This window comes from Barbatula barbatula, assembly GCF_947034865.1.
Source record: "Barbatula barbatula genome assembly, chromosome: 1".
In the NCBI taxonomy this organism is placed as follows: Eukaryota; Metazoa; Chordata; class Actinopteri; order Cypriniformes; family Nemacheilidae; genus Barbatula; species Barbatula barbatula.
Genome location: NC_136766.1, coordinates 24335984 through 24356747, shown reverse-complemented (window position 1 = coordinate 24356747; position 20764 = coordinate 24335984). Strand labels below are relative to the sequence as shown.

The 20764-nt window shown below is 39.3% G+C and overlaps 1 protein-coding gene across 1 annotated transcript; it reads right to left on the bottom strand.

The window, feature by feature from the left end:
* Positions 1-2000: 2000 nt before the first annotated feature.
* On the bottom strand, positions 2001-20286 carry tnfsf10l (TNF superfamily member 10, like). Its single transcript, XM_079455006.1, has 5 exons — positions 19944-20286; positions 13213-13362; positions 6786-6822; positions 6422-6523; positions 2001-4840 (listed from the first exon to the last, which is right to left on the bottom strand). The coding sequence occupies exons 1-5, from the start codon at positions 20139-20141 to the stop codon at positions 4386-4388; spliced, it is 942 nt and encodes a 313-aa protein (XP_079311132.1). The 5' UTR covers positions 20142-20286; the 3' UTR covers positions 2001-4385.
* Between the last annotated feature and the right edge of the window lie 478 nt (positions 20287-20764).

Here is a 20764-nt window from a genome sequence, read left to right as displayed (position 1 = left end):
ACTCGTCCTGCACCATTTGTGTTATGGACATGCATGATACCTCAAATTATGTGATTTTATTTTTAACATCTTCAGCTCCGGTGCATATTTTGCATTTTCTACCTGAACTTTTTACCCACAAACCTGAATGGTTAAAAATGGTGTACTTTAAAATTTGTAGCAGTTAGACTATGACTATGTGAAATATACCATGATATTCCTACACAATCTCAAGGCAAAAACGTAACTATTTTACAAGGTGGGTAATTTTGTATACAAAATCAAACCATATTATGTTCTTTTATGTAACATGAATGCAAAATGAATGTGGCTGTAAGAAAGCTTAGATTCGAGGCTTTCAAAAGATCAAATTTTAGTCTAGTTTTGTGGTCCAGAACTTTTAGATATGATGAAGAAATACTGGACCCACCCGCGTGGGTCTGTGGGGGTGGCAGAGGTTAACAAAGTTACACTTTGTTAGGTTTTGTGCCTGAGGGCTATGAGAACAGCTGAAATTCTATACACTTAAAGGAAGGATGTGAGTCGGGAGATTTATGAATGAGCCTTATTTTGATTAATCCACCTAGAAATCAACCGTGACACCGTAGCACAAAAAAGCCCACTCGTAACATCATAGCAATATCAACACCGATGTCTTGTGATAGTAAGTTATTTTGCATAGACACAAATTACTTTGTTGAGAAAATGTCAAACTTAATGGTCACAAACCGGCGTATGAGCTTAAGATAGGAGAAGAGACACTTGTGAACCGAGAAACGTCTCGGAAGATGACCAGAAATATCTCCGTTCATTGCTCTTCCCGTGCCAGCTGTCCCATTTGATTGTTTGTATTTACTCTCTTGGCCCTATACAAACAAATGAGATAAGCGAGGTCTGGGTAGAGATGTTAAATGTTTTAGACAGGGTCGGGACTGGATAACATTCCAGATGCTGGCGGATCATGAGAATTCAGGAGGACAAGGATGGGTTTGTGAATAGGAATGCCTGGTGGTCTTAATGAATGGTAGAAAAGGTTTAATGATGACACATATGACTGATGGATTGCAAGAGAGAAATGGCCAGTGGAATGTCAGATGAAGTGTTTGAATGCTTTTGAGTGAGGGTTTGTTTTTACGGGCAGGAGACAAGGGCACTTGGGATCTCTAGGCAGGTTGTTTTAATGTGCATGTTATGTGAAAGAGCTGAGTTTGTGTGTGGTCATATCAAGAGAACTGAATGGATTTGTGTGTGGTCAAAACCGATAGTCAAATGTGTGTGTGGGCTGTTTTGTATTTGTGAATGTAGGATGTTAAAAGGCCGAGCAGAAGTGAGAATGATGGTGACTCATGGATGTCTGGAAGACTTAAGTTTAAGATTTTTTTCCGCAAACCGCCATTTGAGGCGTCCTTAAAGATAAAAAGTATTCCTGGATAGAGTCATTTTGAATGCAGAACATTTTCAGTTTCGGACAGGGTTAGGGTTAGTCTGTGGCACGTATATGAAAACAAAAATTGTTTTTTAAATAGGAGAAGGCATGAATGAGTGCGTGTGTGACGGGAGAAGTTGCGGTGTTGTTTGTGCAAAAATGAGAAAACACAATTGCAGAGAGATCACGAAACAACAAACAAAACATGATTCATGATTTAGAAAAGGCACTTTAATTTTTGCAAACTTATTTTAAGAACACAATGTAAAATTCTACTATAAAGAGTGAGTCATCATTACATTCCTATCAAAAGGGAGGCGCAAAGTTTGTAAACAGTGTATCTTACTTTATATTGGAAAATTTTACCCGAGGATTGGCGGTCCGAGAATTTAACAATCCCAAGAAAAAAAACGTCTAATGGCTCTCGCTGGAAAAGGAAAAACAATAGTCTTTTTGTTTGGCCTGACAGTTCATGTTGCTCACTGAAGCTCAATATGTTCAACCCCCCTAAAGTTTTTCACAGCAGTCATGTAAAGTCTCAGCAGAGCTCAGTGAGATTTTTGTTTAAAGTGGGCATGCAAACCATCACATCCAATGCTTTTTAAACCAGTCAGCCGTTTAATTGAGAAAACACACTCTCACGCACAAGCACCTAAAACATTTATCTTCCCTGTTCACATTGTGTTCCTCTGCGGTTCAGAGGGTAAGTCCGCCTGTAATCTATTTAGATCCACAGGAATTTAGTCATATTTCTCTTTCCTGACCCGCCACGGTCTCCATGTTGTGCGGATCGGTACAAATTTCAACGTGTGTGCACGCGTGCCCTTTACTTCTCATGTTTTCACAAAAGTTCACATCTCAAGGTGGTCCTTTGAGCAACTGGGGTCTGTACTCTCGGGATCTCTGCAGCATCACGACTTGTGATCTGATGTTTATGCTTGTGTTTGAGTCCAAAACCTGATCGGGCTGCCACATGATGCAGTGATGGTGCTGTGTATGGCTTTAACACTGATCTGGGTTCAGGTCTGAACAGCTCCCTTTAAAAAGTAAAACCTAATGGGCTGATGAGAGCAATCTCGGACTAATGTAAAGACATTTCGAATGCATTCATAACAAATGTACAAAGATATTTACATACATATCAACCAACATTAAAGGGATAGTTCACCCAAAAACAAATATTCTTTCATCATTTCCCCCCCCTCATGTCATGTCAAACCAGTATAAGTTTCGTTTTTTACAGAACACCAAAGAAGATATTTAAATTGGTCCCCATTGGTTTTTTGTTCATACAGTAGAAGTGAATAGGGACCAAAGGTTGGTTTTCTGTTCCAAACATTTTTTAAATGATCTTTTGTGTAAGAAAGACAATCATACAGGTTTGACATGCCATGAGGGGATTAGAAAATGATGACAGAGCATTTTTGTTCTTGGGTAAGCTACCTCTTTAAGAAGAAAAACCTAGTGGTATCTGATGTCACATTCCCTTATAAAAACATTGAAAACATTGCACCCTGTGTAAAGAAATTTGTTGGCGTTTTGACAAGTGTAAAATGTGACACTAAAAGAAGCTGTTTCACATCTTTCCCCTTTGGATAATTCTAGTTCCAAGTACCAGACAAATAGCTGTATAGAGAAGAGAATGAAGTATCATTATGTCCACAGCTAAATGCCACAAAACACCTTGACTCCACACAGCTCCCTGCAATGTGATGTAAGACAACCATTGGCAGTGGGGCCTTTAGCTCGCTGCCTTTATCGAGAAAAACTGGGGCAGAGTACGCAAAGAAAACCAGATTGTGGTTCTACTACGCGTTTTACTCGCTCTCAGAAACGCTATTGTGAAAGCACTTGATCATTTACGCTAGAAAGTTATTTCTCCACCCTCTTCTCCTCTAAACAAACACGCTTTCTGAGAAAATTTGCTTCGTTTGGCCATGTACATTTACAGTGGGAGTGTTTGATTTGTACGAGAGCAAAAGCCAGCATTACCACGCTTATACATTCAATTCCAGACCTCACGACTCTGAATTAAATAAAATATATACACAGAAAAGATAAGATGTATGAACAAGGCACTTGGATGTGTGTGTTTGTGCAACAAGGCAAAAACAAGGCATTGTATGACTGTGGCCGTGGTGTTGTGTTTATTTAACCTTTTACCACGTGAGTTAGGGAGCATGTTTTATTCTTGCGTTCCTCCCTAAAAATACTTCGTCCTGCATCCCGAGGAGTCAGCAGAGGGAGACTGTGTGTGTTTGTGCACAGGTGTGTAAAACGGAAAGATGTCTCTTGTGTGATTTGTGTTCTAATTGGAGACTAAACATACGTGTGTTCGTCATTTATTTAAAGTCGGCTTTATCTTCCATAAGGCAAAAATGTTCACGTGAGTGTGTGTGTAATCTGTGCACGAGGGGGAATTCTCCTGTGTTTGTGTGTGCGTGTGATATATTTTTAGGTCTTTTTGAGGGCATGCTGCTCCACTGGTTCGACTGGACAAAAACATTCTGCAGTTCTGCAAGCCGAAAGGATGCCTCTTTTGAGGCTGGTAGAGCCACATACTTCCACTCTCCTCTTTCTTTCCTCCACATTCCCGCTGTCATTGCTCTCTTTTCAAATCTCTATTTTTAAAATCTGTTGTTGATCAGCTGTACACAAAAATATTCCCCTCCAGCAGACAACAGCTTGTTGTTCTCACGCTAAACATATACACCTTTGGCACAGATTCACCTCGCGTGTTTCTCTCCCGTTTGTTTCGGAGAGTCACATCTATGATGATCTTATAGTAATATACATACATTCGTCTGTCTTAAAAAAATAACCATGTACAAACGTCCCACGGTCACGCATCCTTCACATGTCTGTTTTATAAAAAGGAAAATGAAACAATGAAATGATTCGTTTTTTTCTTTGGGCGGCAGCCCCCAAAGTGATCAACCCAGTGCATTCTGGGTAATGTGGTCCTGGTGTAGTTCCTCTCTTACAGATCCAGACGGAAAGCTCCAAAGTAGCTAGAAGAGTCCTCGCCGTACACCATTGTGGGAGAAGAGACGGACACGAAAACCTCATCGCCCGCTTGCAGCTCAAACAGGCCACCCTGGTACACCGAATGAAGGGCGTATTCTGCCTCAGGCGCCCAACATTTGGTCCCTACTCCCTTCAGAAGCTGAATGGGCCTCAGGTAGGACGTTTTCTTGTAGATGCACTGGACTAGCTGGTGGCTCACGCTGTGTTGATCGCCCTCGCTGGGGGAGGGGTAGCGGAAGTACACCTGGGAGTACAGGTAGTAGCGGCCATGCTGGGGTACACGAAGGCGACCGTTAGTCAGCGTCATGTTGTGCAGATGGGCACCAAAGCTCTGGTTGGCCCAGGAATGTACTGGGTGGCGGCATGACTGGTGCAGGTCTGGTTGAGGGTTGGAATACTGAGCACCACCTGAAGCAAAGTGAACGAGAGAAAGAATATTTAACATCAAAAGGGGGGCGGCATAGGTTTTATCCATCAGGAATTGACTGTATTGCAAAAATTACCTTTTTGTATAGTAACATTATTCTGTAATATTGCTGAAATCTTTATAAATATTATTCTGACTAAAATTACTGCTTTAGTACCAAAGTAGCCTAAATCAATACTTAAAAAATACTCCATAAGACCTACATGATGTCTGCCAAGTCATTTTAGAGGTGGAGCAAGTTATTAAATTTTGAGGACATATTACAATGTTTAATATTACAGATGCTTATGTCTTTGGAATAACTTATGAATCGTGCACAATAAAACCAGGAACGTGAATTAAGAACATAAATAGTTTCAGTTTTCATTTCATGTTGACTTTAAGAATGTGGAAAAGTGAATGATTCCAGAAACAGAAACAAATCAGCTTGTAAAGAGAAAAAGGATCAGAGGCGAGGAGCAGTTGCAGAATAAAAAAAGCATAATTCACAAGGGGAGGAATGAAAGATGGTGGATTGACTTAAAAAAACAGCAGAGATTGAAACAGGAAGGCAGAGCTGTGTAGGAGAGGAAGTCACAGGCAGTGAAAAATCGATGGACGGAGAGAGGGAGGAAGGGAGGTGTAGTAGAAAATATGGAGAGAACAGGCTCCTTGAACACAATGAAGACCAATATCACGGAAAAACTGTGATTTATTGTTCAAAATGTTTTAAGGGGGCTATACTTCGGACAAAACAGATACAATGAAAAAACACATGAACTGCAGATGTGATGTTCACTGTTATCATGGTGTCTAATGTAGATGTTCCTGAACATTAAACAGTTCTGGCTGTTTGAAGTCGGCTGCATGTGTGATCCAACATGATGTCATCATGCATTGTGTGGACAGGTTTATGAATAATAACTCAATGCTGTGTAGAGAAATGGTTCACGTTTCAAGAAAGAAAGAGATCTGTACACTCCCTCACTGTTAAGCGATCAGATTTAAAACAAAGCCGGTTTGACTTGCTTTAATTTCCTTGTAGAATGCCTGACTGAAAGTAAATATGACTTTAATCCTAACACAATAGACATAATATTAAGTGTATAAAAAACACCAGTTTGAGTGTGTGTTCCCACTTTGTAAAAATGTGTACCCAATGTGAGCAAAACCAATCCAAACAGAACCTCCCTTTGGGGACATCTCATTTGTAAAAACCTTATAAAAAGTTCAAATTTGTAATGTAAGAATGCAGAAGGTTTTCGTTCAGGGTTTGGTTATGGTGTTTATAACAAGCTATAATATTGTCGCTATAACGACAATAGAAGTCTATGGAATGTCCTCATTTGATAGATAAGCAAACATGTGTGTGTAAAATGACCTAGTAGTCCCAAGATAATGTTTGAAAAACATCCCAGAATTTCTTTTGATTGAAACATTTCTCTTGGTCACCATTAATTTCCTGTACAGCCCATTCTTCATTTTGTGTTATATAAGACTTCACCAGTATAAGTGTTGAAAAAAGAAACATTTGATTTATACTTTATACACACACACACACGCAAACACACACGCAGACTCACTTGGGATGCTGCTAAGAGTCAGGTGGGCTGATGGTCGTTGTGTCACTGTGGTCATTAACTTTGACCCTGATGTATTATATGGATGAGGCATGGCTCTTGCCTCTGATGATAAAACAGAAAGTAGAGACAGTCAACAACACCATAAATATACGATAAAAATATGAATTATAACATGAATTATAACCAGTTTCCCGTTCTTCAGACGGTTCAGTATGTTGGCGCTAGATGCATGGTGTATTTGTAATGTCTATTTTTGTCTCATTGTTTCAGAATATAAGTCAACCATGAGTGTGTGCTTTGCACTCTCATTGTGATTCTGGAAAACTGTGATTCTTATAAAGTAAATGACTATTCATACACTCACCATGAAAGGCTTGTTTGGAGATGATACTGTCTGTAACCTGCGGAAAACACAAAAAGTCCTGTCAACACATGACACTGTGACATCTGATGAGTCTTCAGGTTTTAAATTCAAAACAGGAATGTGAAACTGGATGATTCAGTTGTATAAGTGTATCTTCCTCCTTTGGCTTTTGTTTACTGTCTCATAGGCATTGCTGATGGTGGTTTGAAAGTTTACCTCAAGTAACGAAACAACACGATAGAAGTTAATTGACCATTTTATAACTACAATGCGACTCAAGTGATGGTTCACCCAAAATAAATATTCGGTCATCATTTATTCAACCTCAATTTAGACCCTAATGAAGAAGATAGTTTAAAGAATGTTGGTAACCGAACAGCACTGGCCCACATTCACTTCTGTTGGATGGACGCACAACCAATGCTAGTAAACGGGGGGCAGTTAACAACATTGTTCACAATACTGTATCTTCTTTTGTGTTCAGCAGAAGAAAGAAGGTCACACAGGTTTGAAATGACAAGGGGGTGAGTAAATGATGACGGAATTACATTTTTTTGGTGAACTATCACTTTGATAAACATAAAGACAATTGACTCTAACAGACACTTTCACTAGAGCTGGAGGGTCGGCCATACTGTGAAACTGCTAAGAATAGTTGTAGGGTCACCTTGCTCAAGGGACATTTTTTCAGTAATCTGTGACAGCCATATTTTAACAAGTCACCTCCCCCTCATTCAGCCTATTAGTCCCTGCGGTCGGGCCTTGAATCAACAACGCTCTTCTCAATGGCATATTTCCATTGCTTCTTGTATGTTCCAACCCCCAAGTGGTTTAGCCATGTGAAATTCATAAAAACCGTATGATTTGTTACAAATGCAGTCAAGACATTAGTCATTCTGCTCAAACCAGACAACAGCAGACAGCTCGATGAGGAGCAACAAAGAGTGTCAGTGAGGAAAGAAATTCCATGAAGCCATTCAGATTTCAAAAATGTACTAAGTAACAAGTCAAAGTTCATCCAAACTCCCTCCGGCTTTAATCCTTGAGAACTCTCTTAAATATAGGTCGAACTCGACTTAAACAGAGCTACAACAAATTATATGTTGGCAGTGTTAAAAGTTTAATTCTATATTTCATGTCTCTGAAAAGTATGGCGTTTTGCCATGTTGTGTTTAAAAGTATATTTTAAAGCTGTGTCTATCTCAGACTGACTTAATTGTGACTGGGTTTCAATGCAAGCTTTTTAATTTAGGGTACATGACATGACTGTGTTTAATATAACAACAAACGAACATGATTTTGTTCTTTTTAAATCATAATGGATTATTCCCTTTCCTGCCTTCTCTCTCTCTCTCTCTCTCTCTCTCTCTCCTGAGTCTCTCTGTCTAGCCATCATTCAGGAGTGAGTGTGTGTGATGGAGTCTCTGTTGTTCTTGGCTCTCTCTCTCTCCTCTCCATTCATCAGACAGCCGAGTGCAGAGCTGCAGGCTTTACAACATGACATAATCTCATACAAGCCACAGCAGAGATGGATTTTTGACCAGGGCTTTTTCCTTTTCGCTATATAATTTCTGGTAAATGAGCCTAAAATCAATTCCACATTTGACACATGGAGCAGATAAAAGCCAATGGTTCTTGTAGCGGAAAGAAAGAATGAAAGAAAGAAAGAAAGAAAGCAAGAGGGAGAAGCAATTGTTTGGGTAAAATCTGACCATAACCAAGCCATCTAAATGTAAACCATGAGACATATCCCCAAAATTCTGCAAAATCTAAACTTCTTTTTCAATCATTATTGAATAGATGATATGGAAACGTTTGTAAAGCTAAGTCTTTTTGGTTGGCGGGAATTAAATAAGAACGAAAGTCTCATAGGAATTTCACTTTAACCAGTAACAATCCTACTTTATTCCAGAGGATTATTACTTAATCCCATAAGGATCCTTTAGGATTGGTTCCCATTTGTGATATGAATTCCAGTAAGAATCCTGTACACATTCCTTTAGTATTCTTTAGCTGCTAGGCATTGAGTGAGGTCTAGTTAAAGCAACCACAAAATCTGTTTTCCTAAAAACATAACAGAGTTTAAAGGTGCGGGCAAAGAACATAGCCATGCAGAGACCTCAACAATAACAATAAACACACCCAGAGTTAAACCTTTGCCCTTCCACACACATGAACCAGAAAAGGCGTGTAGCCGAGGAACATTTTTCCTCCATTAAGGGGGCCGGAAGTGGGTAAGTACATACGCACAGCATGCAGAGAAAGCCATCAGACTCCTCTTCAGCTCAGCTTAGCCAAGGCAGCAAGACAATACTATAATATGGCTGTGTGTGCTTGTGCCATGCAGAAACAAAGCACTGTGGCCTCCCTTCCTCCAGGAGATTTATTATTAATAAAAACGGTTGCTTTCCTTGAGGCGCAGAACACAGCAAACAATAAATCTCAGAGCAATAGACTTTGCCCTGTGTGACTCAGCCTCGCTCAGGTACAACAACCCGACGTTTGTCAATAATGAAAACAATCCTTGTTTTATTAAACCACACTTACAATATCAGGTTTTAAACTTTTATTTTGTGCAAAACAAAAAGAAAGGTGTTAAAGGTGCTCTTCTGGATGATCTATTCACAGAAATGTCTTCAGAGGTGTAAAAAGATCTTAATGAAGCGTTATGTTTTATTACCTTACAATGAGCTATTTCTACATACTGCTTCTTGATATCTTCACACGTCATAGTTCCCCTTACATGGAATACACCATGTTGTTTTTACAGTAGCTCTAAATGGACAAACTGCTCTACTGCTTCGGCAACGCATTGGCTTTTTTGTGTATTCTATCCTCGACAGTATTTTATAATGTGTATGAATTGGCCTGCTGGGCTTGATTGTACTTGTTTTAACTTTTATTTGGCAAATAAATCAAATCAAATAAAAAAGAAGCGAAAACGTGACGTCATCTTAGCTCTCTGTCAGCCACCGTAGTGCTTCAGAAGGGAGGTGGTTGTAATTCGCTACATCAATGCTAGAGTTACAAAATACACTGGATTTTAAACTAAAACGTTTATAATACAAAATTATTCCTAGAACCTATACTTATTAATAAGGTTATTTGATCGTTGGATTAAAGATCACACATCTATCGGAGCATTTAAATATTATTACATTGTTATAAAAAATACAGATTGTTTTCTTAATAGTTTTCTTTGCCGTGTCATTGTAAATACTTGGGGTGATTAGTTTTCCCTATGGTAAAATTGGACCATTTCACTTCTTGTAATATGCACTTCTGAGGAGAGACTTTTATCCAACTTAATTGACATGACACTTCATTTCCTTCCTCTGTTTCAAGTTGTATCCAGTTAAATAGAAATTAATAAGTATAAACAAGATTTGAATCACAAAGTTACTTGGTCTGTGAAGTGTACTTAAGGAACCAGTTCATCTTACTTAATTGGCAGAAATTTCCTTTTGAGAACTGCACATAGCTGAACTTGTTGAAACATGTTTTTATTTAAAGACACTATTTATAAAATGTAGGTAACATCTTAATTTATACAGTGTAAACTGATATGAATTCAACACACTGTTTAAGGGTAGTTGACTAATAAACTGTACAATAAACTGTATATTTGTAGAAAGAAATGTTGATATATATCATTTTATATTATTAGTATTTATAATATAAAATAGCATAAGTGAGATTGATCTTCATTGTTTGTTTTTTATATACTGTACACTCCACACAGACAGTGGATCAAATCAGTGTATTTCTGTTATGGGCCTTTGAATGAATGGGATGTGTGTGCTTACAAGTTGTTTCCTGCCATTTTTAGACTGCTGTCAGGGGTAAGCCCCATTCCTCCGGACCCCTATTTTAGAGACTAGAGCCCTGGATATTAACTTATCTGTTTCCCTCCTCTGTAAAAGTCTGCAGGTTTTTAACCTGATCATTATCTGTTCACCTAAACTTTCAAAACAGCAGTTGGGGTTAATGTATTTGTAATAGTGTCTTCCTCCTTCATCCGGCTTTTGACACCATGACACTTCGGTGTGGAGAATGGGCTTGATGACTTCCGAGGCTTTAAACCTTACTTAATCTCTCTATTTCTCTTCTTTTCCCCCCCTCTCTCTCTCTCTCGGTTAAAAAGAAAGGTCGCTACAGAGCGCTCGCTGAAATTCGACGCTAAGTAATACCAGCTTTGAGAGCTCAGCACTTTTTTGGCAGGAGAGGAACCGTCTTGTACTCCACACAGTCACAACAAGAGAACGCCAACCGGACCGGGCTGTATTACTTTTCATTACATCTCTCAATTTTCCAAGATCTTTTATGGTTTTCCCCCTAAAAACGTGTGTTTATTTGTGTTACCAGACCTTTGTATTCCTTTCTTTGCTTTCTCGTAATCGAAAAATACATTTATCCAAACAAACCCCATGTCATAAAACCCACCGCATCACCAAAATCACAGTCTTTGAGCTATGATTATACAGAAGATAAAGGTTAGAGGGCAGACAGAGATGGTCTTTGTGTTTGTTCTGAGGCTAAAGAGTCTGTGGCTGGCGGAATGCCCCGTGTGTGATGATGGCTTTCATCATAAATCTGTTTCTGACTCTGGTGTGCTGGTGGTGATGCAGCGAGGCAAATGTGAACCTGACGACGAGATGCTTCCTCATCTAATGAGTCATTCTGAGAATCCGAGACAAGCAAAGAACCAAACCTGTTGGGTTGGGGGAAGGGTAAAAAACATGCTCAGCAGGGATTTGGGGATATTGAGAGGATACTCCCTGGGCCATACTCAGGTGACTGTTGAGCATAAAATATTCCTTGGAATGGTGACATTATTTCCAGGCTGGATCGTGTCCATTTTGGCCCGAGATTGTAGTGTCAACTTTTGATTTGTTGACTGGTGTTGGGGTGTCCGCAGGCATGCTTGTTTGATTCTCAGTGGAAGCAAGCATCTGTTCGATGAATTTACCAAACTCTTCAGGGTTTGACTATTGTTAGCTGAGTAGTCAGTCCACGATTAACTTCATATTAAAGCCCAATGAGGGCCACAGCAAGCCAAGAAGCACCAATGGTCAGCGGTTTGTGTAAGCTGCTCGCCTGTATGTACTGGTTCCAGCTAAAGTCGACGTAAGAGCAGTTCTTTGCTTTCCTTTTTTCAAGCCCTCTCTAATAACTACCAGGTGCTCTGGCATTCTCTAGATTCTAAGGTCCACTGCTTCAGAAACATGCTATTCCTCCATCGCTTCTCACTCACTCATTCTCAGAATTTCCTTAGAAACACTCCTTCGATACTTCTTTTTCTGTGCTTTACCTTTGCGCTGACATGAAGCTGGAAAGGAGCCCAAAGCCTCTGCATGTGCTTGTTCAATCTGTATTTTTAACTTCTCTCTGTCTTAGAGCAAAACTCACACTTGTAATCACATATTGCACATTATGCAGTCTGTCCTATACATTCTCGCTTTATTTTACAAAGGCTCTCCATGTCCTAAAGCTTTATTTGTTTATTTTTCCAGGGACCGAACCCTAACATGATCAGGGAATTCTTTAGCGTGCAATAACTGCATCTCTCAGAAGTGGCGCATGTGTTTTAAATTAAGAAGCAAATGCCTCTGTCTCCAAGTGCCAATAAATTGTTTGCAGCCTCACTCAATTAGTAGTGAAAGATTTGACGGTAAGCACGGGCTGTTGCGTGAAACATTGGGGGACGGAGGAAACTGGGACGGGGAGACACGCTCCATAAAATCTGATAACAGATATTCCCGGAGCTGAGGGACTTGAGTAAACAAAGTGCTTGCATGGAAAATTATTAAAAAGAAATGCCAGTGCAATGCTTAACGCACAAACAAGTAAAAAACAAAGGCTTCCTCAAGTGTTCGACTTTACTTGATACTCTGCAACTTAAATTACACCTTTAAAACAACACTTGAATCAAGACCACAGGCTTCCAAAGTCAGTTTTCTTCATGTAAGACCCACTTGAGGTTGTGAGAGGAAAAGCTGGATGCTGAAGGGATAACCAGCCAAGCCAGGGGAAAACCAGACTATTTCCTTCAAATCTGAGCTCTGACTGTTGGACTGCTTCATAATCAGGACGAGTGGTGACTCACTCTCTAAAATGCTGCGTATATACAAACATAAATGCCTGAAAACACTCCCATGACTCAACCATCCACGTTTCTTCACTTTGGAGATTGTAATCACTTGCCTGGACACATTTATGGTAATAGCAAGTTGCTTCATGCTCATGAGGAACGTCACTAGGAAATGTTGTCAACAACTCTGCATATGTGCTGATGAGCCAGAAGAGGTTTCAATAGCTGTTATAAAGACTCTTGCCTCAACAGGCACCGCAACAAATGAAAAGAAGAGGCAGAATGTTTTGTACTAGCTGTAACAATACAGAAAATCAAGTCATAATGTGAACTCACCTTAGAGATATAAGCCTTGATACCCTCGGCTAGTTTGATGCAAGGTTCTCCGAACAGTTGTGCCAGGTCTTCAGGAATGTCCCTATCCTTATCCAGTGCATTGAGCAAACCCAGGCACCGCAGCTCTTCTGTAACCCCCTGATTCTTAACCTGTCAATAAAATGAAAGTTAGAACACAAGGCCGAATCTCAAAGTGTTGCTTTACTGTGAGGCTCTGAACCAGTCATGGGGAACCGAGCCATCTCTTCGTAATCAGTAAATAATAAAGCAGTTTGAAAGAATCATCAGCTCTTAGAACAGTGAGGAAAAGCATTTCTGTTTAAGATGACTGGAAGGAGGCTCAATAAGGAAGCAATCTACTCAAGGCTGAAGGTAGGCTGAAGATCAAAATGAGGGCACGCTTCCCTTTTGACCCTTTCCAGGAAAACAGATGAGGACATCTGCAATGGGTCTCGCAATGGAAAGCCGGTGGGGTACAGATTCAGCTTACAGACCTCAAGCCAGCTGGAGAGGTTTGTCCAACATAATGAGGGACTTTCAAATGACCTTTCTCTGAAACCAGACCAACTTTCTCTAAATTGTTCTGTCTCTCTTTCTGCCCATGCAGGTCCCTGTTCTGCAACCTAAAAGTCTCTCCAAGAAATATATCTCAGCAGTTAAGGATTTAAATGGCACAAGTCTTCAGTCACGGTCCGCAAAAAGTGCCTAACGACTCTCCAGTTGCCGGTGGAGCGTGGCAGTCAAAGGTGTGGAAGAAAACGCATGTGTGCCGTTAGCGCAAACTGTTGGCAAGTAATGGGGGTCACCCATGTTGAGGGTGCGAACTTGCACAAAGAGCCAGTGACTAATCTAAGACAAGTTTAATAATTTCTTGTATAAGAGCAATGAGGACTTTTTTTATCAAGTCCTAATAAATTGTCTTTTAAGCACTTACAGGACTGAGACCTGAATCCTTCCAATTTGTTGATCGACAACCAGTTTGGGTTTTTAGTCTCATGGTAGTGCAGATTAGAGATGGGTTACAGGGGGCTTGTCCTGGATCAACACATTAAAGCCACAGTAGTTCCCCAAGAAGAGTGAAGAACATGAACGCTAGTTTGTTATTAAGGCTTTGTCTGCTGCAATCAATGCCTTTATAATGGCTATTTGTATTGAGCTAAGGTTACTTACCATTTGATCTACTTTTACCCGAAACCCAGACGCCCTTTGACAGATCAGAAAAGTTTATCTGACTTGTCATAGCTTATGCTTGTAAGCACATGCTCAAAGCTTCGAGTATTGTAAACAACATCTATTTAAAGCATTTTCGTCCTGCTCGCTCTTACTCGGAAATTGGTCAGTTACACATGGCCTGGAATTTGACATACTGTCCTGTGTCCAGGGTGTGTTTAACATCATGCCAGCAATTCATCAGCTTGTCATCATGATTTATATTAAACATTAAAGAATTCAGAATTAACTAATTAAGGTCAGAGGCATTCCACTAAATCTGTTACAATGCCTCTAACCCAATACTTGTACCAGTAAACAAAATCCTTGTATTACGTAATACACATAATCTTTCGCAGATGGGCTGCCGTAGACCAACATGCAGTAAAATTTCTTAAGTAAAATCGCCATCGATGGTGGTATTAAGTCACTAGTGGCGCTCCGGAGGGGCTGAGAGTTTCTGATCCCAGACAGGGCAGCAGGAAGTGGGGAACAATGCTTCAGTGTTAGCCCTGATTTCTCTAGCTGGGGAAAAGACGCCACCAATGAACTTTCTGCTTCACTCCACATCCATTTCTTTTTTGGAAAGGATTAAATAAGAGAAACCAGGCGTGTAACTTAAATCCATGCCAGGGGCACTCTGTGTCTGCATCTCTCTCTCTCTAGAATGTCTTACTCTCTCTCCCACCTCGTGTCCATGCCGGATCCATGTGTATATTTTTTCTATTCCCCCCCTGTGGTCTCAAAGACAGCAGACCAAAAGTTGGTCATGATACAAATCATCCGTGATAGCCCCAGAGAAAGAGAGATCTAGAGAAAGAGATAGAGAGACAGAGCCCCAAGGGCAACAGGTTGTCTAAACAGATCTTCAAAGGAATTTCCAGCCAAATTTTCAATTTGTTCATTTGGCAAACAAAGAATGTTGATGAGGTGGCTCTCTCTGTTTCTCTTTTTTTGTGGAAGACCACACAGAAGTCAAAACCTGTCTAAAACAACAAATGTGGCATTGGGTTTCTTTAAAAGTAAAGTCACTTAAAATAATAAATCATGTCTCATTAAAGGTAAGCACCTTTTGAGTAAGTTTTCTTGTTGTGTTTTATTTAGACATACAATGAAAGGCATGTTCAATGAAAGGCATTATGTACGTAAGCAGCTTGGTTAGGTGTTTTCCTTTCCGTGGTGAGTTTCTCTAAAATGAGTGCAGGACTGCATTTGAACCTTGACGCAGGCGTTTGATGCCAACAATGCTTCTCTGATGAGTTAATGCTTTTGGTGAAATGCATAATCAGCATGCCAATCCCACTAGTATCCACCTGTGCACACAAACATTCTACTTTACAATGACCTGTACCATTGTGTGAGGGCAAACCCCCTGTTGCCAACGGTAACTATCCTTTCTTTCCTAATCCTCTTTGTCTTGGCTCTTCTCATTGCTTCATAAATCTCTGGTAAACGGCCAATGAAGGCAGGTATTAAGAAGCCACTGTGATGCATTTTGAAAGCCGTCCGGGTGTTCTAAGAAGTGTCGGGCCATGTCCATCCTGTTCCGCCTGAGTTCTGCTCTGTTTGACTGAAGGCTACACTTCCAGAATACTAACTACTTGCCTGTCAGTGAGCTCAGACTTCTTTTCTCAACCTAAATGGGGCCCCAATAGCCATGGAGCCCTGCTAAAGTGTCTTAGCGTTTCGGAGAAGAAAAATCCACTTTTGATTAACAGAGAAATCAAACTTGACATACACAGCCTGTACTAATTATGAACTCAAGATTTCTTATTGGATAGTATGAATTAAGGATCGTAATGCTTTTTGGGGGTCTAATCATGTTAGGAAGATGTACATTTATTAAAATCATTGTAAAATAAAGAGAAACACAACGCCTCTTGTCCTTAAGGGTCATATGAAGTCGTGCCCCACAGCTGCGGTCATTCCTGTACTAATGGATCTAAATGAGGGAATACCATTGTATTAGCAGGACTGTTGGTGTAAACTGGGGTCTTTGTTTGTACTTGCAGGCTCTGATAATGGAGTAAATCTGAGGTGTTTACTTGTGTTTTAGGACAATACAGCGAGCGTCCCATCTGACCAGACCACTGAAAGGCAGCACAGGATATTTATGTTAGTGCTGAAAAATGTTCATTAGGCAACAGCTGTGTGTATGTGTGTGTGAGAGCAGGAGTAGGCTTGTGTGTCTTTATTTTCTGCACATTCTCACTCAATATGACTCTCTCAATTCTTTTTGTTTATTTCCCGTCATTTTGATAACTGGCCCTCTGCACAAATGACTATTAATCCTTCTACAAATACAACAGTGCTGTTTAATCCTTAAAAATATTTTGTTAAGTCTTTAAAATAAGGTTGTATTTGTTATTATTAGTAAAGGCATTAGCTTACATGAACTAACAATGAGCATATTGTTTTTTTCAGGATGTATTAATCTTTTTGAATATATGTAAATGTCAATACAGAACTTCATGTTGGTTCACTGTGAATTAGCCTGACTAACGGTAACAGTCTAAAACTTTTATTAAAAAAATATTTATAAATGCTAATATTAACAAGAACTAAGATTACCATGCAATTAAAATTGATACTACTCATTTTCTTACACGGTGTTGCAATGATTATTGTAAATGCTTTATCCATGCACATCATTATTTCTGTAAAATTAATTAGCAGATTTAATCTTTAATAAAAAAATAAAGCTCCTCCCCCCTCTAAACAACAACTCATTTCTTCATGACGTAATGCCTAAAAAAGAGGTAGGACTATACTGACTGTCCAATGGTTACCGGTGTTGTGTCAGGCCAACTTACAACGATCCAATCTATAAGGAGAGGGAGACATGAAGTACTGCCTGACTTTTCTTTCAAATTTCCCTCGGATGACGATACAGAAAAGAAGACAATCGCAAGTTCGGTTTCATGGTGACTTTGAAAAATGCCGTAGGATTGCTAATTTTTTGTTATGTTAGTTAAATCACTAATGTTAAAGGGTTCAAAGGGATCACCCTTTGATCAAAAGTGTCTTTGTTCTGAACACAAAGAAAGATATTTGGAAAAATGTTAGCTACTGTAATTTCTGGAAAAGCATTGACTACCATAGTAGGAAAACTGATTGTATAATTTTAGTTTTGTTCTAAGAACACCAAATGAGATATTTCAAAGAATTTATGAAAACAAACAGTTCTAGGACACTTTTGACTACCATTAAAATGTTTCCTACTATGGTACTAGTCAGTGATGTCCCAGAAATGTAAGTTGCCAACATTTTCCCAAACATCTTTCTTTGTGTGTCACGGAACAAAGAAATGTATACAGGTTTGGAACTAAAAAAGGGCCTTAAAATAGGCTAGACAATATTTCAAACCTCCCTCACATTTATCATAAAATCCCATGTCTTGTGCCTTAAACAAAATGTATGATCTTTAAGATTTTATAATGAATCAGTGTTCTGTGATGGAAAAGTGGATAGGCTCAGGTTAACTTATTTAGGATGCAAAAAACACATCATAGTTTCCCAATTACTTCAGAAGTCTACTAATTATAAAAATGTCTTAAATTGTTCAGTCACTCAATATCTGTAAAATGAATCCCCAATTTTGCATCCATGGCTGAACCATGTGGAATAAAAACTTTGTGTAACACTGGAATCTATCCATGCCTTCACTGGACCTGGCAAACACAGTGTAACTTGAAACTTTTAAGAATTATCAGAGGAAAGGCAGCCAAAATTAGCTGTAATTGTACGTTCTGGGTAAAAAACATAGGCACAGGAGAACCGACTGGATAAGAATAAAGACAGAGACTGAAGAAGTGAGGAAAACAAAGGAGGTGAGAGAGTGAAGGCTTGTGGATCTTGGCAAAGAAAAATGTTACAGGAGGTTTACCAAGGGGACCCAAAGAGAGTAGGCAAACATGTTCTCGCAGGGTTTTACTTTACAATGTTTTTCTCTTATAGTGTCTATGAGGGGCCTACCCAAAACTACACACATACCATGCTGAATGACAGAGATGGAGACCAGGCACCGCACTTAGCCCTCAGAGAGTGGCATGACCCAGCACCACCTTCCAGCTGAATCATCACCCATTCTAAATGGATTTTGTCAATTGTAGTTATTTATAAATAGGTCAGCCGAAACTCCATGTCATTTCAGCGATGCCGACTTGCGTGGGAGCTTTTCTGTTTATCCTCCTTGTTGTGTTTACTATGTCGCAGTGTGGCTGTGAAATAACCTTTCTTTTTCCTCACAGAGGTAGAGCGCTTATTTGAAACGATCAGTCTTATCTCACCGAGTACTATTACTTTACCGTTCATGCTGCTCGAAGGGCATTTATATGTTAACAGAGTGTTACAGATGTGTTAGTAACCTCAGAGTTTTGCTTTTGTATTTGTCTTTGTTATTTATTAAAATCCAGGGAGCCTCCAATAACCGACCTACAATAGTTTATGACATGACTGAGCAATAAAATAACCTTCAACTTTATGGGTCAGCGTAAAACTAAACAGCATTACTTCATGACAAAGAGACAGAAGACAACAGGGACACATTATACGTTGTCGAGTGTTGTAAGCCCAGCTTTGTCTGGCGCATACTGTGTGCTTGCCTCCCTAATCAAATCCACTGTTTAGTGATGATTATGACTTACTCTTCAAAATCTGAACAAAAATTCATTTAATGTGAAAAACTGTATTAAGGTTACAAAACCAAGTATGACCTTAGTATAAGTATTATACTTAATATCTATAAATGGTCTGCACTTAAAACGGGTGAAACAGTCAGTGACCGTATCCAACCGGCTACTTGTGCACTTTACAGGTACCTGCTGTTAACATGTTGGATCATGACATGTTGCCAAACTGGAAAGTGAAACATGCACAGAAACTACAGTAGTATCACATATTATTTAGATAAAAGTAAAACTAATATAACATGTAATAATACAAATAGGTAACAGACACATAACTCATTTGTATTGTGTCTAGAGCCTTTACTACTGTGATGTGACATCATTTTAAACTTAAATCTATGCAGTCTTTCAAATAATATAAAGTCATTGATGTTTGCATTTAACCAAACACACGACTTTTTTTCAGAATTAAAGCAGTTGTATATAACAGATACAGAGTTAATAATGTGACGACATATAACACGAATAAGAACTGCTGTACGTTTATAGATAGCCTATAATTACTGTATATTTTATGCATATCAAATGAAACTAAAGGAAATATCCATCATTAACAAAAGTTTTCATCCTGATCTTTTAAAATAAATGATTGTAGAAATGAAACGCCTCCAATCTGCAACAGAATATCAGTGAACCCATGCCTTACCCGTGCAGATCTTTTGAGGTATCATACACACGTGGAAAGCTTTAAACAAATGCGACTAGCCTGTCGAAAGTTCCTTCGATGCTCCAAGTTTCGTGACAGATCGCTGGGTTTTGACGCACATTTTATGCTTTATTTTTTTGTGGTAGCAACACGAAGGGGAAAATAAGTACAACACGAGGAAAACTTACGTGTGATAAAGACATGTTTAAGTAGACAAAAAGTCCGGTGGTCGATGCGATTTGCAGCACGACCACCACGATCACGACCATAGCGATCCATAACTTCGACGGCGATTCCCGAACACGGCTGTTCGCAGGAACCATCATGTATGTGGTGGACTCGCTGCTGACCGACCGAAAGTAATCCTGGTTATTCTGAGTAGCCATGGCATTCCTAAGACGTGAGTTTAATACGAGTTAGTTACAGAAAACGGGACGCTGGTGGAAAGTGACCGTGGGAGAGGCTGTTCGACACTCGCATACGTGCTGAGTAATGCTGCAGAACTAGAGTGCGTGAAGTGTGTTAGACACTGAGGGGTTGAGTCTCAAGACTTTCTCAATGTACCTACAACTGCTAAAGACTTCCTTTACCTTTCATCCTGTAGGCCTATTAGACCGAGACATTCCTTTTTTCTGGTGTTTAATGATTTTTTGGTATTTTATGAACTTTTTAACCTGCCTATTATCGTGTTTTGAGCTAGTTATAAACCGTGAAACAATTATGAATCACATAAATAAGTTTTATACAAATTTGTACAAACCACAAACAATTTGTACAAAATGTAAAAATGTGGACTTTAACAATAAATTCTGCTTGAAATGAATCTCTTTTTTAGATCACAGTTTTTCATGCGGTTGAAACAACATTGATGAAGATGATTTTGTTCTTATAAAGCGTACAAATGCACAAACTTTACTTTAAGCTACTTTGTTCTTGCTCAAATCGACGCCATCGTGATTTAACGTGTTTATTTCTTTACCTAGAATAAAAAGGAATTATTTTTGAGGAA